The sequence below is a fragment of the Grammomys surdaster genome, unplaced genomic scaffold, assembly GCF_004785775.1.
Source record: "Grammomys surdaster isolate TR1022 unplaced genomic scaffold, NIH_TR_1.0 165, whole genome shotgun sequence".
NCBI classification, from domain to species: Eukaryota; Metazoa; Chordata; class Mammalia; order Rodentia; family Muridae; genus Grammomys; species Grammomys surdaster.
The window spans coordinates 7,833,166-7,858,754 of record NW_021604613.1 but is presented as its reverse complement, the minus strand read 5'-3'; the positions used below and the strand labels follow the sequence as shown (position 1 = coordinate 7,858,754).

The following is a 25,589-nucleotide window of genomic DNA, read 5'->3' as shown; positions in this document are numbered from 1 at the left end:
ATAATTCTGCCATTGCTGCAATTTCTGCCCAACACAGGAAATTTCTGTACCTTAAGATACCTTAAAGCCTAGTTTGAAAGATTGAACTTGTTAATATGACTACAATGGCTGTACAAGCAGACTTTATTTCTATTAATAAAAAAAAATCATTGCTTTTTCAAGGATATCACTGTGGTGAAGTCCATGAAGAGTCCCCCTGCTGGTGTCAAACTTGTCATGGAAGCTATCTGCATATTGAAAGGAATCAAAGCTGACAAAATCCCTGACCCAACAGGTTCAGGGAAGAAAATTGAGGATTTCTGGGGCCCTGCTAAGAGACTTCTCGGTGACATAAGGTTTTTGCAGTCACTTCATGAGTATGACAAGGACAATATCCCTCCTGCTTATATGAATATTATAAGGAAGAGTTATATCCCCAACCCAGACTTCGTTCCAGAAAAGATTCGGAATGCTTCAACAGCTGCTGAAGGTCTGTGCAAGTGGGTTATCGCAATGGACTCCTACGACAAGTAAGTGCAGAGGAGAAACCAGCCTGGGGTACTGGATCTGCCCTCCCACTCATATAGCCAAGAGAAAGGAAGGAGCCCATGTAAGAAAAAAGGTTGTCAGAAAACACCTGTCTCAATTTCTGCTTTTATTTTTATTAGAGCCCAAACTGTAACAGTTAAAAGTAATAGGTAATTTATTGTTTTTTCTTTTCTTTTTTTATTGGTTGTTTTATTTACTTACATTTCAAATGTTATTCCCCCTTCCCAGTTTCCTCTCTGAAAACCCCCTATCCCACCTCCTCCCCCTTGCTTCTATGAGGGTGCTCCTAAAGGAAAGAATATCTTTTTTAAAAAAAATTATATACAATACAGATGTCATCCCCTTTCTTCATTTCCCCTCCCTAGAGCCCCCCATCCTATACTCCCTCTTCCTTTATGCTTTTATATCATTTTGATTACATGCATGTATTAAGGTCAGTTCTAGGTTGAGGGTCTAGCAATGCAATAGATGCAAATATTTGAGGAACAAGCAAGACAATAAACACAAATAGTCAAAGAAAAAGCAAGGCATTGAACCCAGTTACATGAACACACTCATGATCGCTGTTTCTAAAGGCTTATCAGGATGACCAAAGTATCTGAGCCTACTTCCTAGCCCAAGGTCATTTTCATGTCTGAAGCCTACTTTCTTGTTCTAACCTAAAATTTAGATTCCTATCTGAAATTACTTCTTTGTTCTAGCCTAATAGGTTCCTGCCTGAGATTACTTCTTTGTTGTAGCCTATGATTTAGATTCCTACTTGGAATTACTTCTTTGTTCTAGTCTAATGTCAGATTCCTGCTTGAAGCCTACTTCCTTGACTGTGGCCAATGTCATAGTCCTGCCAAGCAGCCCATTTCCTTGTCCTTGGCCCAATGTCAGCTTCTTGCCAAGCAGCCCCAAAGGCTCTCCACCTCTCCCCCTTTTTTATTTCGTTAACAAGACTGAGCCTGTCTTAGGTCATTTTGACAAGAATGCCTTCTTTACCCATCATGGAATATACATTATCAAAGGCAATGCACTTCTATCTTAGGTTGATAAGGCTCTGTGCAGAATCTTACCCATTCTTGGCTTGCCAGCCTGTTAATTTAATAACTCTGTCTGGGAGTCCATTTTCAGGTTTAAGCCATGTACTTTGGCTACCAACATGTTGATGTTGTTAAAGATAAGCTTTAACATGGTGGGCAGGAATAAAAGTATTTCCAGGACAAGAAGGTCTAGCCTGATCAAGCTATATATACCATTCCTGAGGTTTGATCAAAATGGAAATACTGAGCTCAGGCCATAGATAATTTTATTGGCATTATCTGTAGCATCAAAGGTCAACAGAGCAGCATTCTTTAAATTCATAATCTCACTGTGCAAAGTTAACACACCTAAAGAGGTGTTAGGATTATGTCAAATACCCTACAGGTATCTTTAAACTTTTTTCTAATTATAATGACAATCATTGTGAATTTCAAAAGTAACACTACTCCAGTGATATTTGTCATGACGCTTGGGATGGCTCCTAACTCTTGAACCCTGAACCTCCTTCAGATAATTTGAATGGGTTATAGAGCATCATTTGTTGTTCCAGATACCTATATAAATCCTTTTGTATATGCAATACATTAGTAATATTTTTTTGCTAGATGGTTAACAAAAATAGTTGTCCTAACTCCTTATGTCAATGCTATTGCAGAAGCAGTGGTGCTAGCAATTAATGGAATTAAAGCTGTAATACCATCAATAATCAAGCCTGCTACCCTCTTGCTTCTGCTTAAAGCCTAACTCACTTTTTCCAGCACTTTCAAGCTTTTTTAAGAGAATCAAGGTTTTCTAATACCCAGGGCAGTGAGACCAAAGCTGGTTGATAGACTCCTGAAGCAGACATGCCAGGTTTCAACACACTAACATAATTGGAAATTATACAGTCAATGCAACTTAAAATAAATACTGTAGAAGAGACAAAACCAATTTTAGCTTGACAATTAAAAGAGCCTTAAAACATGCACTAACCCTTGTTTGAAATCCAGATCCTGTCCCAACATTATCTCTTGCTATCCTAACATGATAGCAAGCTACAGCTAGCTTCCAAATATGTCTCTGACAAAGTCCAGATCCATCCTTCCAAAAGGAGACTGTTATTTCCCATATTGGATTGATTTCTAGACCACTACATGATTGAGTCTTAATAGCTGGTCATTTTAAAGAAGAATACAAGAGACATGATTTCTCTTTTTGATTCTCTATCCCATAATGTCTAAAAACTTGATGCAAGGCAGCTTGTCCCATCTGGGATATAGTCAAGCAAAGGCGGGTCAGGAACATATGTCCAATACAGCTCCCTAGTCACCTTTGTCAGGGCGCTCAGCAAGATCACAGGTTGGCATCATTCTTTGTCTCAGCAACAGTGTCTCTCACCAATCTTTTTAAAGTTCCATGGGCCTCTTCTACAATACGTTGTCCTGGAAGATTATACAAAATCCCCATAATAAATTGTTGACAAAAGGTCTCGACTGCTCAACTACAATTGCCAGACCCATTATCTGTTTTATTTTTATTGAATATTTTATTTACTTACCTTTCAATGTTATCTTCTCTCCCATTCCCGCCCCCAAACCCCTTATCCGAACCCTCCTCCTCCTCCTATTTCATGAAGGTGTGCTCTCACCATCCTCCCATTCCTGCCTCCCTGCTCTCGAATTCCCTAACACTAGGGAATCCAAACTTTCAGGGACCAAGGCCATCCACTTCCACTGATGCCTGACAAGGCCACCCTCAAGTACCTATACAGGTGGAGCCATGAGTCCCTCACTTTGTGTTCTCAGGCTGGAGGTTCTCAGGTGGGAGCTCTGGTTGAGTATTTTGTTACTCATTCTAAGAAGGACCAAAGCACCCACACTTTGGTCTTCCTTCTTCTTCTTGAGTTTCATGTGGTCTATGCATTGTATCTTAGGTATTGTGAGATTTGGGATAATATTCACTTATGAATGAGTGCATACAATGTGTGTTCTTTGTGATTGGGTTACCTCACTCAGGATGATATTTTCCAGTTCTATCCATTTACCTAAGAATTTCATAAACTCATTGTTTTTAATAGCTGAGTAATACTCCATTGTGTAAATATACTACATTTTCTGTATCCATTCTTCTGTTGAAGAACATCTGGGTTCTTTCCAGCTTCTGGCTATTATAAATAAGGCTGCTATGAACATAGTGGAGCATGTGTCCCTATTGTATGTTGAAACATCTTTTGGGTATATGCCCAGGAGTAGTATAGCAGAGTCATCAGATAACACTATGTTCAATTTTCTGAGGTACCAGCAGACTGCTTTCCTTAGTGGTTATACTAGCTTACAATCCCACCAACAATGGAGGAGTGTTCCTCTTTCTCCACATCCTTGCCAACATCTGCTGTCACCTGCGTTTTTGATCTTAGCCATTCTGACTGGTGTGAGGTGGAATCTCAGGGTTGTTTTGATTTGCATTTCCCTATGACTAAGGATGCTGAACACTTCTTTAGGTGCTTCTCGGCCATTCAAGTTTCCTCAGTTGAGAATTCTTTGTTTAGCTTTGTACCCCATTTTTTAATAGGGTTATTTGATTGTCTAGAGTCTAATTTTTTCAGTTCTTTGTATACCTTGGATATTAGCCCTCTATCGGATGTAGGATTGGTAACGATCTTTTCCCAATCTGTTGGTTGCCACTTTGTCCTATTGATGGTGTCCTTTGCTTTACAGAAGCTTTGCAGTTTTATGAGGTCCCATTTGTCAATTCTTGATCTTAGAGCATAAGGCATTGGTGTTCTGTTCAGGAACTTTTCCCCTGTGCTGATGTGTTCAGGGCTTTCCTCCATTTTCTCTTCTATTAGTTTCAGTGTAACTGGTTTAATGTGGAGGTCCTTGATCTGCTCTGACTTGAGCTTTGTACAAGGAGATAAGTATGAATCAATTTGCATTCTTCTACATGCTGACCTCCAATTGGATCAGCACCATTTGTTGAAAATGCTGTCTTTTTTTCCACTGGATGGTTTAAGCTTCTTTGTCAAAGATCAAGTGACCAAAAAAAAGGGGGGGGGTTCATTTCTGGGTCTTCTATTCTATTCCATTGATTCTCCTGCCTGTTTCTGTCCCAATACCATGCAATTTTTTATCACTATTATTTTGTAGCACAGCTTGAAGTCAGGGATAGTGATTCCTCCAGAAGTTCTTTTATTGTTGACAGTAGTTTTCACTATCCTGGGTTTTTGTTATTTCAAATGAATTTTAGGTTGCCCTTTCTATCTCTGTGAAGAATTGAGTGGGAATTTATATGGGGATTGCATTAAATCTGCAGATTGCCCTCACAAGATAGCATTTTTACTATATTAATTCTTCCAATCCATGAGCATGGGAGATCTTTTCATTTTCTGAGATCTGCTTTGATTTCTTTCTTCAGGGACTTGAAGTTCTTGTCATATGGGTCTTTTACTTGCTTGGTTAGATTCACACCAAGGTATTTTATATTATTTGTGACTATTGTGAAGGGTGTCGTTTCCATGATTTCTTTCTCAGCCTTTTTATCTTTTGAGTAGAAGAAGGCTACTGATTTGTTTGAGTTAATTTTATATCCAGCCACTTTGCTAACATTGTTTATCAGGTTTAGGAGTTCTCTGGTGGAAGTTTTGGGGTCACTTAAATATATTATAATATTATCTGCAAATAGCGATATTTTGACTTCTTCCTTTCCAATTTGTATCACTTTGACCTCCTTTTGTTACCTAATTGCTCTGGCCAGGACTTCCAGTACTTTATTGAATAGGTAGGGAGAGAGTGGGCAGCCTTGTCTAGTCCCTGATCTTAGTGGGATTGCTTCAAGTTTCTCTCCATTTAGTTTGATGTTGGCTACTGGTTTGCTGTAAATTGCTTTTACTATGTTTAGGTATGGGCCTTGAATTCCTGATCTTTCCAAGACTTTTATCATGAAGGGATGTTGAATTTTGTCAAATGCTTTCTCAGCATCTAGTGAGATGATCATGTGGTTTTTCTCTTTGAGTTTGTTTATGTAGTGGATTATGTGGATGGATTTCCATATATTGAACCAACTCTGCATTCCTGGGATAAAGCCTACTTGATCATGATGGATAATGTGTTTTGATGTGTTCTTGGATTCGGTTTGCAAGAATTTTGTTGAGAATTTTTGCAACGACATTCATAAGGGAGATTGGTCTGAAGTTCTCTTTCTTTGTTAGGTCTTTGTGTGGTTTAGGTATAAGCATAATTGTGGCTTCATAGAATGAATTGGGTAGTGTTCCTTTTGTTTCTACTTTGTGGAACATTTTGTAGAGAATTGGTATTAAGTTTTCTTTGAAGGTTTGATAAAACTCTACACTAAAACCGTCTGGTCCCGGACTTTTTTTGGTGGAGAGATTTTTAATGACTGCTTCTATTTCTTTTGGTGTTATAGGACTGTTTAGATGGTTTATCTGCTCCTGATTTAACATTGGTAACTGGCATTTGTCTAGAAAATTGTCCATTTTATCCAGATTTTCCAGTTTTGCTTTGTGTACGCTTTCGTAGTAGAATCTGATGATTTTTTTGAATTTCCTTGGTTTCTGTTGTTATGTCATCCTTTTCAGTTCTGATTTTATTAATTTGGATACTGTTTCTCTGCCCTCTGATTAGTCTGGCTAAGGATTTATCTATCCTGTTGATTTTCTCAAAGAGCCAGCTCCTTGTTTTATTGATTCTTTGTATAGTTCTTTTTGTTTCTATTTGGGTGACTTCAGCCCTGAGTTTGATTATTTCCTGCTGTCTACTCCTCTTGGGTGTATTTGCTTCTTTTTGTTCTAGAGCTTTCAGGTATATTGTCAAGCTGCTAGTGTATGCTTTCTCCAGTTTCTTTTTGTAAACACTTAGAGCTATGAGTTTTCTTCTTAGCACTGCTTTCATTGTGTCCCATAAGTTTTGGTATGATGTGTCTTCATTTTCATTAAATTCTAAAAAGTCTTTAATTTTTTTCTTTATTTCTTCCCTGACCACATTATCATTGAGTAGAGTGTTGTTCAATTTCCACATGAATGTGGGCTTTCCATTGTTTTTGTCGTTATTGAAGACCAGCCTTAGTCCATGGTGATCTGATAGGATGCATGGGATTTTTTCAATTTTTTTGTATCTGTTGAAGCCTGTTTTGTGATTAATTATATAGTCTATTTTGGAGACAGTACCATGAGATGCTGAGAAAAAGGTATATTCTTTAGCTTTAGGGTGAAATGTTCTAGAGATATCTGTTAAATCCATTTGGTTCATGACTTCTGTTAGTTTCACTGTATTTCTGTTTATTTTCTGATTCCACGATCTGTCCATTGCTGAGAGTAGGGTGTTGAAGTCTCCCACTATTATTGTGTGCAATGCAATGTGTGCTTTGAGCTTTAGCAAGGTGTCTTTTATGAAAGTGGGTGCTGTTGCATTTGGCTCATAGATGTTCAGAATTGAGAGTTCATGTTGGTTGACTTTTCCTTTGAAAAGTATGAAATGTTCTTCCTTATCCTTTTAGATAGCTTTAAGTTGAAAGTCAATTTTATTTGATATTAGAATGGCTACTCCAGCTTGTTTCTTAGGACTATTTGCTTGAAAAATTGTTTTCCAACCTTTTACTCTAAGGTAGTGTCTGCCTTTGTCACTGAGGTGGGTTTCCTGTATGCAGCAAAATGCTGGGTCCTGTTTATGTATCCAGTCCATTAGCCTATGTCCTTTTATTGGGGAATTGAGACCATTGATGTTAAGAAATATTAAGGAGAAAATATTGTTGCTTCCTGTTATTTTTGTTATTAGTGGTGGCATTGTTTGTGTGGCTATCTTCTTTTGGATTTGTTTGAAGAAGATTACTTTCTTGCTCTGTCTAGGGTATAATTTCCCTCCTTATAGTGAAGCTTTCCCACTATTATCCTTTGAAGTGCTGGTTTTGTGGAATGATATTGTGTAAATTTGGTTTTGTAGTAAAATATCTTGGATTCTCCATCTATGGTAATTGAGAGTTTTGTTGGGTATAGTAGCCTGGACTGGCATTTGTGTTCTCTTAGGGTCTGTATGACATCTGTCCAGGATCTTCTCGCTTTTATAGTATCTGGTGAGAAGTCTCGTATAATTCTGATAGGTCTGCCTTTATATGTTACTTGGCCTTTTACCCTTACTGTGCTTAATATTCTTTCTTTGATTCGTGCATTTGGTGTTTTGATTGTTATATGACAGGAGGTATTTCTTTTCTGGTCTAGTCTATTTGGCATTCTGTAGGCTTCTTGTATGTTTATGGGCATCTCATTCTTTAGGTTAGGGAAGTTTTCTTCTATAATTTTGTTTTATAAATTTGTTTAATTTATTGGCCCTTTAAGTTGAGAATCTTCAGTCTCATCTATACCTATTATCCTTAGGTTTTGTCTTCTTATTGTGTCCTGGATTTCCTGGATGTTTTGGGTTAAGAACTTTTTGCATTTTGCCTTTTCTTTGACAGTTGTGTCAATATTTTCTATTGTATCTTCTGCACCTGAAATTCTCTATCTCTTGTATTCTGTTGGTGATGCTTGTGTCTACGACTCCTGATTTCTTTCCTAGGTTTTCTATCTCCAGGGTAGTCTCCCTTTGTGATTTCTTTATTGTTTCCACTTCCAGTTTTATGTCCTGGATGGTTTAGTTCAATTCCTTTTCCTGTTTGGTTGTGTTCTCTCGTGATTCTTTAAGGGATTTTTGTGTTTCCTCTTTAAGGGCTTCTATCTGTTTATCTGTGTTCTCCTCAAATTCTTTGAGAGAGTTATTTATGTCCTTTAATCCTCTATCATCATCATTAGAGGTGATTTTAAATCTGACTCTTGGTTTCCTGGTGATATGGGGAGTTCAGGACTTTCTAATGTAGGAGAACTAGGTTTCTGATGATGCCAAGTACCCTATGTATCTGATGCTTATGTTCTTGTGCTTGCCTTTTACCATCTGGATCTTAGTGCTACCTACGCTGTTTCTGACTGGAGCTTGTCTTTCCTATTATCTTGGTTGTGTCAGAACTGTTTGGGGTGGGTGTTGCTGTTGGAGTTAGAGCTGAGGCCCAAGATCTGCTCAGTGTTGGGGCACCGACTGGAAGGAACCAGTGCTCCGGCCCAGGAGTGAGTTCCTGGGTCCCAGTTGGTCCCAGTTACTCTCTGTTTGGGGCGGGTGTTGCTGTCTCCTTACCTAAGCTACTGCCTGAGTTAGAGCACCTGAGAGCCCTGCTTCCTCTGGGTTTTGTGAGATTAGATGCAGAGCTGCCGCCCAGGATCTGCTCAGTGCTCGGGCCCAGACCAAGAAGGACATAATATGTAATTTAATGGTCATTAAAGTTTTGGGAGTTAGAATACTCTTTACTAAAGCTTTTGTCTATTTACTATGGTGAAAAATTAAATTGAGGAAGTACTGAAGTTTTACTAAGTCACTTAAAAATAAACAAAATTATGGTGTGGTAGTAAAGATTGATTTTTTTTTATATCTTACAAATGTAAATTTTATTTAAAATAGGGAAGAGGTTGGGGTACAGCTGCATGGTAGAGAAGTAGCCTAGCAGGAACCAGGACACAGCTTCTATTACCAGCTTTTGGACATACAGATATTTGGGCTGGAGAGACAGCTCAGTCTGTAAAGTGCTTGTCTAACTGCACGAGGACCTGTGTTCAATCCACTGAAGCACATAAGAGAAGCTGAGCATGGTGGCACTGGGCAGGCAGTGATAGGCAGAGCCTTGGAACTTTCTGACCAGCTATCTTAGCCTAGGCTGCAAGTTCCAGGCCAGCTCCTTACCTGCTCTCTTACCCTGAAAGTCTTAGCTATCATTTTTCACACTCTGCATCAGATTTGACTCTTAGATGAAATATGGACTCTACAATTAGGTATAAGTTCTGCATAAAGAAGTACCTTAAGTCCTTGCAAAGAATTTTTAGAAGGTAGATTTATGTTACAAAGCTTCATATGTTTGGAGGAATTTAATTTTCCAAACTGTTTTGTAGAGTGGCAAAAATTGTAGCTCCCAAAAAGATAAAGCTGGCTGCAGCCGAAGGGGAGCTGAGGATTGCTATGGAAGGCCTTAGAAAGAAGCAGGCTGCCCTGCAGGAGGTTCAGGACAAGCTGGCCAAGCTTCAAGACACACTTGAGTTGAATAAGCAGAAGAAAGCAGACCTGGAAAACCAGGTAGGTGCTGACAGTTGCAAATGTGAGCCGAGGTCATCACCTTGGAAATAAGAAAGACATTGTGACTAGCACAAAATTCGTCAATCCTCTTTTCTTCTGGGCCATGATTAGGGTGTTATGATTCCAAGGCCAGACCTACCCAATACCTGGTTTTACATGGCCCTGGAACTTGGAGTGGTTCTGGCATGTAAAACATGATCATGTGACTTTAAACACCAGTATTGGCCCTTTGGTCCACAAAGCACCAGTCATTCACTTTTCACCCTTCTGAGACCACCAATCTTCTTGGGGTATTTTCAGGAAGCCAAAGCACAGAAAGGTTAAGCCATTTATTCATGGACAACCCAGCTTCTAGTAGTTGTCTATGGCCTGAGCCAGTAACGCACTTCTTTTGCTTCTAATATCTACCCTGTAATCTGTATTTGAATACACATAAGACATTATGTCCATCTTTAAGACATAACCTGTTAACTGGCCATGATTATATTTTATTTGAACAATATAACCACTAAGTGAGTATATAGTTGCTGACTGGAAACATTCATCAACTTTGCTATGTGTTTGAAATTTTCAGGTTTTTGTAAAAAAAAAAGTTGGAAAATATAAAACATATGCATATATTTATAGTAAATGTCTTTCCCTTTCTTTTTTTTCTTTTTGGAAAAGGAAGTCACAAGAGTATTTCCTTTAGGGTTTTCCAGTGGTAGCATTGTTGTAGTCTGAGATCTGATCCACTTGGTTTTGAGCAATGTTGAAGGAACAACAGTAAGGAATCCTGGAAGGGGGAGATTCCTTAAGGTGGGAAATCTGAATAACAAAGGGTTAGTTTGGGAAACATCAAAATTATCACCCATTACAAACCTTGTGCTTTTTCAAGCCTACCTGTAGGTGAAGTGATATTTTACATCTTTTAATTTAAAAAAGCATTTAGTTAAATAATGGCTACCAGTATTGGGAAAATGCATAAGACAAATTCTTACTCCAAAATAATGTAAATCTCTCTCTTTCTGATCTTGGAATTCTCCGTTATAAAACTGCACAGTTTGAATCCCTAATCAAACTTTACTTAGCCTCTTTTACGAGTAAGGATGTTTGCCTTTCTGGGTCTGAGCTATGTTCAATGTAATCTTTTCTAGGTCTATCACTTACCTGCAAATTTCTTAATTTCTCTTTTCTTTACATCTGAGTAGTATCCATTGTGGATGTGTACCACATTTTCATTATCCGTTCACCTGTTGAAAGACATTTAGGCTGTCCCTATTTCCTGATGACTGTGAATGGAGCAGCAGGAGGATGACTGAGCGAGTGAGTCAGAATACCAGGGAGTCTGCTCTGAAACTGTCTCTCCTAGGAATGGCTGCATAAACAAGGCTGAAGCACTGGCAGTATCAATGGACATGCTAACGTGGAAGGGGTTAGGAGGCTCCACTCCTAGACAAAGAACCACAGGCAGAGAGGGAGAGTTAGCCTCTCCCTGGGATGAGCCCCCTTATTGTTTGTTCAATGCAGAGTAGACAGCCTAGAAACTGTGTATACACCAACAAGAAAAACGGACTCAGCAAAGTATGTTGTACACACACACACACACACACACACACACACACACACACACAGATAGATAGATAGATAGATAGATAGATAGATAGATAGATAGAAAGGGGCTATCAATTTGAGAGGATATAGGAGGAGCTAAGAGAGGCAAACAGGGGTAGGGATACAATCCTACTACTATTAAAGTACTTTTTAAAAAGTAAAATAAATAAGTTGATTTTATTTTAAAATAATAATGATGCTATCACTTAAAAATTGAATTACAGTGCCTCAGTCTAAGCATTCTGTAGAATGCTGATCTTATACAGGTGTGGGTGCCTTTCCCCACGTCAGGCCGCCTCAATACACATCTGCCCCTTTCCCTTTTTATTGAATTGTTTAATTGTGTGAAATAAACTTTGGGCTGATTGTCCAATGTAGAAAGCAGGCTTTTATCTAGTGATTGATGGTCCCTTTGGAGCTTAATTGTGGGTGTCTGGGAGGACAACGATGCCATTTAACAGCCTGAAAGATTGTGCTTTGTAAATAAGTGTAAATTGCTAAAACTTTTAACCTTTAAAAGCAACCTTAAACACACTAAGTTAAATAAGGAGACACACTTATAAAATATTTAAAATATAGTGCCAATGCTGGAACCTGGGCCCTTGGCATGCTGTGCAAAAGCTCTCTAACCTGCTTTATTCAGAGTCCTCCCCATTTTTGTCATTTTTAAAAAAATCCATATTTGCAGGAGAATGTTTGTTATTAGTTTAATCTCAGTCTCTTGTGTGGGAGGTCATTTCCTTAGCATTGCATGCACTGTTATATATTAGATGCTCTGTAGAAATCCTGAAAAGCTTATTGAAGTGACTTCTTTTTTAAAGTCACAATGTCACCAAATTTCTGTATCTCAGTGAGACGAATCGTGCTTTTCTTTGTCAACGTGCTTTTAAGAACTTCAGTCTAGTTTGTAATTGAGAAAACTTACCTCTTGAGTTGGGAAATCTGCAGAGTTTTCAGCCTTTTCACTTGTAGATGTTGATAAAAGCTCACCTTTATTTTTGAGGTTGATTTGTGCAGCAAAAAGCTAGAGCGAGCAGAGCAGCTGATCGGGGGCCTGGGAGGTGAGAAAACCCGATGGAGCAACTCCGCCCTGGAGCTCGGGCACCTGTACATCAACCTGACAGGGGATATCCTCATCTCCTCAGGGGTTGTCGCCTACCTGGGGGCCTTTACATCTAACTACAGACAGGTGAGGGATGCCTCTGGGGCTCTTCCTTGCTTTCCCCCATCATTGCAACATTAACCTCAGGTCTGTTTGCTGCTGCTGCTGCTGCTGCTGCTAGTGGGGAACTTGAGGGAATTTTTACCCATCTGTGTTGTTTTCGTTTTGTGTTAATTTTTGGTTATTGCAAGGAAAAACAGAATACTTTTAAATGATTTGTACTCAAAAAATGTTAGACATCCTGTAAATTGCTTGGTAGCCAAAAGATGCTTGTATGAAATACTGTTTTAAAATCTAATTTTGAACTGATTGATTTAGATGAATTTTTAGTTCCTAACTAAGTGTAAAGGAATCAGGGTGTTTGTGTGTGTTTGTGAGTGTGTGTGTGTGTATGCATGTGCACATGTACATGCACACACCTGTTTGAGGGCTCCATGCTTCAACAGCTCAGCATGGATCGTAATAAGTCATTCTAAAGCCACGTCAAAGGCTGGAACATTAGCAGTGGAGACCAGACGACCTTTACTGATTTTAATCAAGGGCTTCTCGGTTTCCCTTAGCATACTTCCATTTTGTGTTCACCGAGCCTCACTGAGGACTTTTCTGGAAGCAGAACTGAGTCCCCCCCACCCTTTTCCATTACGGTTTCTTTGACTATTCAAGTTTTAAAAACAAACTTTAAAATCCTTGTATAGATGGAGCTTCTATTTTTAGCCTTTTCACTTTGGAGGCCTCTGTTTACCTTGCTAAGGTCACAGAGGTGCAACAACTGTAAGGCTCCCGGATAGAGGAGACCCCCCTCTCAAACCACAGGAGGTTACGGCCACCCAATGACTTATGAGACACCGATTTTGATGTAACCACAAGAGGCTTTATTTGGGGATCAGTTGGCTGAGCCGAGGCTCAAAATAGGAGCATTGACCCTGAGGCTAGGGGACAAGGGGTATTTAAAGGAGAAAACAGCAAACCGGGTGGGGGGGGGTTAAGGGGGAAACCAGGAGGGGACAGTGGAGAAATCCCAACCTACATCATAAAAATAGTTGGAAAGTTTCAACCTATTATTCATTTAGTCACAGACCAGGGTGAGGAGTGAGTAACATCCTGTATACATTCTTTTCGGGAATGTGACCTTAACCTAGTCATTTACCTCGTGGTCAGTCACTTCCCGGGGTGACTTGGCCAACCTGTATTATTAGTTCTGCTATTCTTTGTTGGACCGACCTCGATGACTTGCCTCCAGGCTAGTTCTTTCTTTGGGTGGCCAGCTAGTTCCTGGAACCTAGGCCTGTGAACCTGCCAACCTTAATTAAGATGGGGGAGGGGGTCTCAAGCTTCTCTATGAATTTTTATATCCTTTCACAACCTTCCAGTTTTCAGTTCTGGCCCGTTCTTTTGTACATTGTTCAGTGGGGCATTATCATCATATATCTAGCTCAGGTGGTTAACATTTAACTTACCTGGTTAGTCATGGGTTATTCTGCTCAACAGCTTTAGACAAGGAAACTTATAAAACTTGAGACAATTCCCCAGGCAGAGCCATCAAGCTAGTTAGAGAGAGAGGTGGGAACAAGGACCATGGTCACTTGACTCTGTCCTCCCACATGGACTGGGAACAATGGAGGGCTAGCAGGGGCTCACTCCCATCTCTGTTAGATTAAAGCACACTCCTGGGCATCTCAGTGACCCCCACTGAGCACTTACCTGTTGCTTGAGCACTAGAAGTGCCACACCACACCACATCACACCTGATGCTCAGTTATTTTATATGTTACTGAAAGAGCCTCAAATTTATCTTAGAGAAAACACCAGGAAATGCTCGGAAAAAGATGGGAACATGGGGGAACAGACAAAAAATTCAAGATAGGGTGCTGCCAAATTGTGGGCAATTTCAACTTCACAAAAATTGATAGAACTATACCTTACAGAATAAAATATGAAAAGATGAATTTATGACATAAACTAACACAAATGAGTACTCGACAAAAACTAGAGGCAATTTCCTAATCACTGGGTGTCTCCCAACAAAGGGCTGAAATGTTAATTGCAAATGGACAGAATCAAGGAGCAAAATACCTCACAACTGCTGTCTTCAGTGTTCTCAATTATGGGTAGAGCATCCATGTTTTTCTGTGCAGTTTGCTAAGCCCTGAGCCCAGTAATTTTCCTTTTAGGCTCTAACACTCCTTCAGGACAATAGACAACTTTCAGAGGCCCTCGAATCACTCATGTTTTGAAGGGAAACCTCTTGTTATGCCCATATGAATTACTCAGATGTGTGATCCCCAGGAAGTGCATGAAATCTAGCTCATGCCATCCCACCTACTGTATTATAAACTGCTGATCCAACTGCAGCAGTTCCTCCCAGTGAAAGTCCTGACATACACTTAAACAGCTATAAGAGAACTCTGCTTCTGACTCATCAAAGTATCTTTGTGAAATAGTCTAAGATTTAAAGGACAAATAATCACACATAATTATGAAACAGAAGCCTGGCTTTGGTTAAGTAATTAAAAATTAGCATCATTAATAGATTAAGAATTTGAAATTATGTACTACTGATGGGATCCAAGGAGGAAAACAGTGTCACTTGTAATTTTACCTCTAATAGAGATATTAGACATTCTAGATAATATTAACAAAACACACACACACACACACACACCACTCTCATTGGCCCAAAACAGATACAAGCATCATGCATATTCATTTTCCCAGTTTGCTTATGGACACTGTCTTTTTGCTTGTTTCTATTTCCTTCCCAGTCATGTCTTTGACTGTTTCTGAAGCTTTTTGTCTGTAACATGAACTCGAAAGTTAGTATGAACGTTAGTATTGACACTTTCCTTGTTTTTGGTCACCATAAAAGAGCGTTCCTCTGGTAGAGAGGGCAGAATTCAAAGTGTTCCCTGACCCTTATTACAACTCAATATACTTCAGGTAATCCTCCCTATAGAGCACATGGGAGACAGAAGTAAATGTTTTCTGTGTCCTCTACCTGTTCCACGGCTTCAGTTTTGTATTATAAATAATACAGTATTTTTTGTACGTTTATAATTTAAATATACATGCATGGAGAATATGATAGTTTTAGCTATCAACTTGACACAACCTATAATCACTTATAAAGGGCATCTCAGTTAGGGGTTGTCTATACCAGGGTGGACCATGAAGAAGCCTGTGAGAAATTTTCTTAACTGGATTACTGGAGGTGGGATGATCCACTGTGAATGTGGGGAGCACCATTTCCTGCAGCAGAGTGAGGTGAGCAGCAGAGGAAGGGGTACATCCATCCTCACTCTGCTCTTGCCTGTGACTGTGACCAGCTGCCTTAAGCCCTTCCACCTTGAATTTAATTGGGAGCAGAATTTACCCATTTTCCCCCAACTTAATTTTTGCTCAGTGATTTTATCATAGCAACAGAAATGAAACAAAGCCAAAGAATGTCAACTTTGTAAGTTTCAACTTTAGAATAATACACAGTAATTGTTCTTTTTCGATATAAAATTGCAACATTGTCATGTGGTCCATCTGGGCCTTATGTCATTGCTTATTAGAACACATAGCTTACTTTCTTCATTATAATTTTATTTGAAAAAGTTTTGTTAAAATCATGTTCCAGGTGAAGCTTTAACAGTAGTTGGTTTTCTCAGTAAATAGAGTTTAGATGGTATTCCTTTGGCAGCTGTCCAACAACTCATGTCTATATTTTTCTGTGAATATTTTGAAGAACCAAACCAAGGAGTGGACACAGTCATGTAAAGAAAGAGACATTCCCTGTTCAGATGACTACTCTCTTATGGGTACGCTGGGAGAAGCCGTGACCATCCGAGCCTGGAATATTGCTGGATTACCCTCTGACTCTTTTTCTATTGATAATGGAATCATTATAATGTAAGGAAAACTCTTTTCTCACAAATAAGCTTTAATATATAATTAGCAGATATATTTATTTACAAACATTTTTAAAAATGGTTTTAGCTAGGAAACATTTACACTGTTGAAATGTTTGCTAATTAGCTATATCAAGCATGAATAGTTTCTCTGTTAATATTAAATAGTCAACTGACGGAGCTGTGGTAAACAAACAGAAACAGATGAAATGCCTGAGCTCTCATAGGTTTTTCAGATTTATAAGAGGAAAACTCTTTTGAAAGTGAATAAAGAACAAAATTTTTATTCCCATAAAACAGAAATCCTGTTATAAAATGTTAATAGATACACAGTGGTGAGTCTTTGATGATAATTGTCTTCATTGTTCAAAAATCTTTCCTTGTCCCTGTTTTGAGACAAGTTTGACTCATGGATCATTCGATGAGTTGACCAGTAGCCACCGGTCACAGAATCTCCTGGCTGATGAAAACAAATGGAAAAGCAGCCAGGAGGACACTAGGCCTGTACAACCACACCCTCTTCTCCAGGTCACACAGGTCAACCCGTCTAAATGAGAGAACGAATATCTATTTTATTTCCAAGTTCATAGTCTTGTTTCTGACCCTGCCAATGCGTTTTAGAGTTTAGGAGTGCTAGGAACAGTGTGATATTTCTTAGCATTAGTGAGAAATACTCAGTTCTGCCATCCATCAGAAACATCGGGGTCTGTGTTGCAGAGCCATTGGATTTGACTCATTTATTTACTGCAAACAACAACAAAAACCCACCTGAAATCACATTAGTGCAAGTAACAATGGTTAGAGTCTGTATATAAAGCCTTGTGACCGAAATAACTGCTAGGTATAGTGAGTGTGCAATACTGCTTATCCTGTTATCCTGATAGAAATGTCCTGTGGCTGTTGTATCTCTCTCAGAAAATGCTTCTCTCTTCAAACACTTGTGTTTCTAGTTCATTGCCTCCTGGAGAATGGTAGCCATGTCTTCTTTTTTTTTATTTTGTAATTTATTTCCTTTGTTCTACCTACCAAAAGGTGTCTATAACCCTTATATCCATTAGAGACCAGACTATATCTTATTCCTTTCCCACCTGGGTCTTGTTATACTTCAATTCATATTTCATGTTCAACTATTGGTTAATATATCTTACTTTGAAGATTCTAGGATTTTAATGGCCATTATTCAAGACAACACACATCCATATTTCCAGTGTCCTCCCCTCTTCTTCTCCACCCTTCTCCTAGAGAAATAGAGGCTTATCAATACCTACATTTTTATTATTGATTTATAGAAAAATTTGGAAAATTTGTAAATCTTATGGTAACAACTTCACTGAGAAGAAAGCTCTAACATCATTCATTATTGTATTTTTTGGTTATTGTATTTGGCAACCTTCCAGGGAGAAGTTTCCAGACAAAGGTTTAAAGACATCATTTAAAATCATTGGACAAGCATCTTGTTTAGTTGCATAATGCCTCTTTCTGTTTCCCAAAGATGGTTAGTTGCTGGTAATGATAATACCTAATACTTACTAAGGACCTAATCTCACATGCTAGGTACTTAATACATATTACTTTAGTCAAGTGTCAGTAAACTGTTTCACAAGTGTCAGTTAACTGTTTCACAAGGGAGTACCAAAAAAGAGAGAGAGTTGAGGATGTAATGAAGCCTTGGAGGAGCAGGGAGGTCAGCCTCAGTGGACTGAACCCCAAACAGCCTTGCAGAAACATTTTTCTTAGTTGTTACACAAAAGGTATTTTTAGCAAGCCAATTTTTAAACACCAGGATTTTTGATCTGATGTAGATGTTGTCCGAAGGAACATCCAAGCATTTCTCAGCCATTACAAGACTACCTGGCTTGCCAGGAATGTCTTGTGACTGAAGGCATTTGTAGGAGTTGAAGCTCCTATAAGAAAGTCAACTCCATAAATCTCAAATAAGGGTGAGTCACTGATTATTTACAAAAGATCGCTTCAAAGCCTAGGTGTACCGTCACTCCAGAGTTTATGGCAGGTACAATAGCTCTCTTAAATTTCCAACTACAGCTGAGTAAGGCAAGATTATTCAGGAAAACTGTAAGAATCTATAAAGTTTGGATAAGTTAGAATATAATTAAATTTTGTGGCTATTAATACCTAAAAATCCTTGGCTTTCATAAATCAGTGATAGTGGTGAGCATAATTGAATTATATCTAGATATAGACAACTTCAGTTTTTGAGAAGCAGGCTTTGATTTTCTGTAGGAGAGAGACATAGACTCCAAAGACCCTGCCTCAGGCCAAAACTGGACTGGCTCTGCCAAGTTATGTTCCCTTTTAGACAAGGAATGAGGTAAGTTCCTTTCCCTAAGCCTCAGGGAAAGTCCCAGAATAGCTTAGCCCCCGACAGCTAAATATTCTATTTCTGTGTCCTATTGTGACAACTGCTGTGACCAACAGACATTATCATGATTCTAAATCTGCATTTTTAAAAAAATCCAAAGGACATTAAATAAGAATTCTCTTTACACATCAACTAAAGAGCAAACTGTCAAAATCAGAAACAGTAGCTGCTAACAAATTCAGTTTTTTATTTTCTAACAATGGATTTTAAACATTTATAAATTCAAGAATGTTTGCGGGTCTGTGGGATAGCGTAGCAGGAACTGGGGCCTGTTGCTGAGGACACCACTTGCATTTGATCCCACAGACCTACAAGACTGAATGAGAAAATGAACTCCCACAGATTGTCCTCTGACCTTCACACAGACACACACAGATATACAAATGAATAAATAAACAAGCCAACATTTAAAATCATAACAAAAGGACATTCGATGGGGGAAGTAGGAAAGGAAGTCAGAAGAGAAACACATTTTATTGTTATATTTTTTGTCAAAAATAATGTAAAATAATGGTGGCAATGTAAGCAAGTAAATAGAATCATTGTTCACTTTTATTTCAATATTTTCATTCCAAAAGTGAAATTATTTCCACAAAACTTGCTGTACAACACCTTCCACAATAGATGCTCCCATGGGCTATTCCAAAAGCCTGCATTTACTTTTCCATCTACCTGCGTTTTATTCATTTAATATTTTGTGGAAGCCCCCTTTCCCACCAAAAAAGCTGAATTTATGTTCTTCTGATCCTCAGTGAAGAAGTGGTCACATGAAGAACATTATTTGAAAGTATGAAAGTTGGCTATAGCTGTTAACTGGGTATAGGACACTATTCATTTATTTGTAATTACAGAAGCTCATTCATATTCTCACATAAAAGGGGGAGACAGAGTTACCCCAGCACAGTTTTTCTAAAATGTTATCTCTTCCCCATCAATTTCACTACTGTATTTTTATTGAAAATGTACTGTCTCTATACATGTGAGTCTGTGGCTGGATTCTTTATTCTATACCTTGAACTATCTGCCTGCCATGATGCAAGTATTGTATCATCTTGGTTCTAGAAACTTTGTGTAGTCTTGAGTTAGGTAATATATCTTTATCACTTTTATTTCCTCAGATGAAGTGATGAGATGAAAGCCATACCCAAGCTGTGTGAACACATGACTTGGGCTGGGACCAGAGCATTTCCTTCTCTGTTCTAACTATCCCTAGGCCTAGGCCTGGAAGTTTCTAAGCTTCTTACAAACTAATCTTCCAAACTGACTGATTCAGTCCACTTTCTCTCTACTTCTGACTTAACTGCTCTGCCTGGCCTCATAGGCCTCATATCTGTTCTAACTTCTGGCTCCTTCTCATTTTCTGGTTTGTTCTGTCTTTATTTGGGTCTAGCTTGTTCTCTCCACAACCTTTCTCTGTAAAACTCTGCTCTACATACCATAAGCCATCACACCACTCCTTTACACCCCCTCAATGCTCTTAAGTAGTCTCTCCTCCTCTGCTCTTCTCATTTGAGTTGAGCATATCCTATCTCTGACTCATTCTGTCAAATCTTTCTTTAATGTGTTACTTTGTCCTCCTCTCAATTAGATATCACTTTCATAGATGGCCACTTCCTAGTACAAACTAACCTTACCTACATTGTTTGTGATTAAAGGTGTATACTAAGGGCATGTCTATATTCCAGTTGTATCATACTGTAACCCAGGGCATATCATTTCAGCTAAATCTTATCTTTGGAAATGATTCCATCCCTGAGCAGACATGTTGCTGGATAAAAATTTGTCTACCTGTCTTCCATTTTTTTTTTGTTTTTCCCTTTAAAAAAAAATCGTCTTGTTTAGTTGTTACCACAATATAAATTTTAGAATAAAATATAAATATCTTAAATATATATTCTTTAAATTTTATTTTTATTACATTGATATTCCTGATCAATATTACAGATTTAAGAAGTCTTCTAACTGATGGATATAGTATATTTCTCTACTTGTTTTAGGTTTTCAAGTATATTGCTGGCTTATATACAAATAGTATTTAATTTTTGTTGGTGCTTGTAAATCGCTTTTTTTTTTTTTTTGGTTTGGTTGCTAACTGCTGGTATTAAGATTTCCTGTATTCTAGAAAAGATTATTTGCATACAGACTTTGTACCTTGCAACTTTAAAAACTCATTTGGCATTTTATGTTGATTTATTAGGATATTGTATATTGCCAATCATGTTGTACACACAGTGACACTTTAATTTCTTTTTAATCTGTGTGACCTTCGCCTCTTTTCCTTGGCTTATTGCACTGTCAATGACTTCCAGTATAATGCTGCAAATGGATAATTAAACTGAACATTGTAGTCTACCCAGTTGAAAGGGATGCAAACATACTGAGCATCACAAGTGGTTTTGGCTGTTACATTGATTTCATTGGGTAAAAGAAAATCTCCTTCAGTCTGTATGCTGTCCAGTTTTATGTTGACTTGACATAAACTAGAGTCACCAGAGAGAAGGGAACCATCATTGAGAAAAGGCCTCCATAAAATCTGGCTGTAAGCATTTAGTTAATTAAGTGATGTGGGAGGGCCCAACCCATTGTGGGCTGATTGAGTTCCTGCCCTTACTTCCTTAGTGATGAGCTGTTATCTGGAATTGTAAGTGAAGTAAACCCTTTGCTTCTCAAGTTACTTTTAGGGTGGTCTTTCATCACAGCAATAGAAACCTTAATCAAGACAGAAATTGTTACCAGGATAATAAGGTATTGCTGCAACATGTTTGACCATTTGTTTTGGGAACTGTGGAAGAACTTTGAAACTTTGAGCTAAGAAAAGCCATTGAATAATAAAAGGTTGATCTAAATCTCTTTACCTTAGCCTCAGGTAGAGTCTTCAGACAAGGGCAAAAAAGCAGCCACAGGCTTCACCAAAATATCACAAAAATGATTCTAGGAAACATACTAAAATTCTTCTCTGAAACCACTTAAGCCAAGACTGAACAGTTTACTTCACACTCAGCACCAATTCCTTACATATTCCCACTAGTATGGCTCGTTAAGTCCCACTTAAAGCATTCCACTACTTTCATAATCCAAAGTTCCCCAATGTACATTCCTCCAAACAAGAGCATGGTCAGGCCCATCACACCAATACTCCAGTTCATGGAACCAATTTCTGTTTTAGTTAAGGTTTTATTATTGTGGAGAGATGCATGACCAAGGCAACATTTAGCTGGGGCTGGCTTATAGTTTCAGAGGTTCAGTGCATTATCATCATGGGCAAAAACATGTCAGTGTACAGGCAGACATGGTGCTGGAGGAGCCAGAAGTTCTATATCTTGATCCAAAGACAACCAGGGGAGACTATCTTCTTCAGGCAGCCAAGAGGGTGTCTCTTCTGTCCTGTGCAGAGTTTAAGCATAGGACCTTAAAACCCATCCCCATAGTGACTCACTTCCTCCAACAAGGCCACACCTCCTAATAGTGCCACTTCCCATGAGCCAAGCATATTCAAACCACCAAAGTCTTCTTTTATTAATGTTTATAAATGCTTATAAGAACTGCTGGATTAGTTCCAACAACTCAGACTGATAGTAGGAGTCTTTCCCTAGCACTGAGTCTTGTAGAAATGGGCCTGGTACTATGTTCTAGGTCTGAGGTCTGGACTTAATTTCTCTTCTTTATCCCTCAGGAGAATCATCTCTCCACAATACCTGGCTTCCTGGGATCTCAAAAGGAGGATGATACCACATTTGATCCATTACAGGAAGAACAGGGTCTTTGATTTCTTGCCTGGTTTTCTTAGCTTTTGTGCTGGTGTAACTGTTAAACTTAACATGTCATGGGAGACTGCTGGATTAAATTTGTAGTATGTTATTCTGTTCCAAACTCCCTGGTGGGTGCACATGCTCCTCGCTACCTGCCCAAATGTTTTGGATTCACAAATGAAAGACATACATGCATGTAGCCTTATTTTTAATATATCCTAAGCTCAATGATTGGGCCACTCCCAAATGTCATCATTGCTAATGCCTCCCCTCCAATATTCCTGAATTATTAATTACTAAAATCTATACTTCATCTCTGCTACCCCAGACCCAGTTGAGGGGGCGGCCCTTAAGGTCACGCTTCGTCAGTTCTTACATGGTTGTATGGTTGTGTGCTTCTTCTCTTATAGTTCTCAGGCTTGATGTTTCTGCTTGATGATTCTGCTTCTCCATCATGGCTATTCCAAACATTCTTTCTCTCTCGTTAGTCTCTTGCCCAGGAAATTTAAGATCCCACCTTTGTCTCCCTGCCACTGGCAACTTATTTATCAACTAGAGCCAGTTGGGGGCAGGGCCCCTCAGCATCTTTCAGGCAGACATGTGGGTTCTTGTGTGACTTAGGGAGCTGAATTAACAAAAATAGCATTAGAACCAACCCACAACCCAACCCACTGTAACTGTCTTAAGGTTTTACTGCTATGAACAGACACCATGACCAAGGCATATCTTATAAGGACAACATTTAATTGGGGCTGCCTTACTATTGGCAGTGTCCTTAGCCTTACAGAAGCTTTTCAGTTTCATGAGGTCCCATTTATCAATTGTTGATCTTAGACCTTGAGTCATTAGTGATCTGTTCAGGAAATTGTCTCCTGAACCAATAAGTTCAAGCCATTTCCCCCACTTTTTCCTTATTAAATTTAGTGTATCCAGTTTTATGTTAAGGCCTTTGATCCATTTGGACTTGAATTCCTTGCAGTATGATAAATATGGATCAATTTGCATTCTTCTATATGCAGATATCCAATTAGACTAGCACTATTCGTTAAAGATGCTTTTTCCCCTCATTGTACAGTTTTGGCTTCTTTATCAAAAATTGACTGTCCAAAGGTGTGTGGGAGTTATTTCTGGGTCTTTTATTCAATTCTGTTAATCAACCTGTCTGTTTCTATACCAATACAATGCAGTTTTTAATTATTATTGTTCCATAGTACAGCTTGAGATCGGAGATGGTTATTCTTCTTGAAGTTCTTTCATTGCTCAGGATTGATTTAACTATCCTGTTTTTTTGTTTTTCCATATGAAGTTGAGAAGTGCTTTTTCAAGGTCTGTGAAAAATTGCGTTGGAATTTTGACAGGAATTGCATTGAATCTGTAGATTGCTTTTGGTAAGATGGCCATTTTCACTATGTTAATCCTACATATCCATGAGCATGGGAGATCTTTCCATCTTCTGAGGTCTTCTTTGATTTCTTTCTTCGGAGACTTGATGTTCTTGTCATATAGTTTTTACTTTCTTGATTAGAGTTACAAGTTATTTTATATTTTTGTGGCTATTGTGAAGGGTGTTGTTTCCCTAATTTCTTTCTCATCCTATTTATCATTTGTATGAAGGAGAGCTACTGATTTCTTCGAGTTAATTTTGTATCCAGCCACTTTGCTGAAGGTGTTTGTTAGTTGTAGGAGTTCTCTGGTAGAATTTTGGGGATCACTGATGGGGGATACTATCATATCATGTGCAAACAGTGATACTTTGACTTCTTCCTTTCCAGATTATATCCCCTTGATCTCCTTTTGTTGTCTTACTGCTCTAGCTAGAACCTCAAGAATTATATTGAATAGATAGGGAGAGAGTGGGCAGCCTTGCCTTGTCCCTGATTTTAGTGGGATTGCTTTAAGTTTCTATCCATTTAATTCGATATTGGCCATTGACTTACTTTTATTGATTTTATTATGTTTAGGTATGTGCCTTGAATCCCTGATCTCTCCAAGATGTTTAACATGAAGGACTGTTGGATTTTGTATAGGCTTTTTAAGAATTGAATGAGATGACAATGTGATTTTCTTTCAGTTTGTTTATATTATAGATTATGTTGATGGATTTTTGTATATTGAATTTTCTCTGCATCCCTGGCATGAAGCCTACTTGATCATGGTGAATGATGTTTTTGATGTGTTCTTAGACTCAGTTTATGAAAATTTATTGAATATTTTTGCATCAATATTCATAAGGGAAATTGTTATGAAATTCTTTGTTGAGTTCTTATATGGTTTAGGTATCAGGGTGACAGTGGCCTCATAAATGAATTTAGCAGTGTTCTTTCTGTTTCTAGTTTGTGCAATAGTTTGAGGAGTGTTAGTATTAGCTCTTCATTGAATATCTGGTACAATTCTGCACTAAAGCCATCTGACCCTGGGCTTTTTTTGGTTGGGAGACTGTTAATGACTTCTTCTATTTTCCTTAAGGGTTATAGGACTGTTTAGGTAGTTTACCTGATCATGATAAGTAGTATCTATTTGATAAGTATATCTATGTTTAGAATTCAGATATCATCTAACAAATCTCTGAGGCACTATTTCCCCCCATCTTATTTGTTCTCTTCCTTGTTTGGTTTTGCTCATTTTATGCTCATCTATCTAGAAATGTGAGGGTATGATAGGTCTGTCATCCCCTTTTTACTATGGACCCACAGTAGAAACTTTATTTCAGACATTATGTTTTTCGGTTCTGAAGTCTTGTTTCTCCCTTTGCTTAAATCATATCTACCCTCATTTCCTGAGGAATAGTTGTACTATCTACTCTGGGGCTATTCTATGTCCAGTTGGTTAAGTGCCTTTTTTCCCTGGGAAGCAAATGCATTCGGGTTCTTTGCATACTAAGTAACCTTTTCTAAAACTTCTGGGTGTGAAAACCAGGGTCTTGCTAAAATCCTCTGGGCAAGACTGATTTTGGTTTTAGGAGTCAGACAAGCCAATTAATATCTGTCTTCTAGTTATGATGCTTTCCAGTGTTGGCTCAGACTTAAAAGGCTTTGACAGGCTTTTTGGGTCTGCTTCTGAGCATAGACTAGTCAGAGGCTAGTCTGGGACCCAGATGTATGTCATAGTTCTAAGCCT

The 25,589-nt window shown here is 38.5% G+C and overlaps 1 protein-coding gene across 1 annotated transcript in view; it reads left to right on the top strand.

Annotated features, from left to right (window-relative positions):
• The window catches only part of Dnah7 (dynein axonemal heavy chain 7), a 249,661-nt gene that overhangs the window by 149,548 nt on the left and 74,524 nt on the right, over positions 1-25,589 (top strand). Inside the window, exons 43-46 of the mRNA XM_028765706.1 lie at positions 163-509; positions 9,518-9,698; positions 12,295-12,480; positions 16,181-16,344. Coding sequence (XP_028621539.1) covers positions 163-509; positions 9,518-9,698; positions 12,295-12,480; positions 16,181-16,344 — 878 coding nt within the window. The remainder of the gene's footprint in view (positions 1-162; positions 510-9,517; positions 9,699-12,294; positions 12,481-16,180; positions 16,345-25,589) is intronic.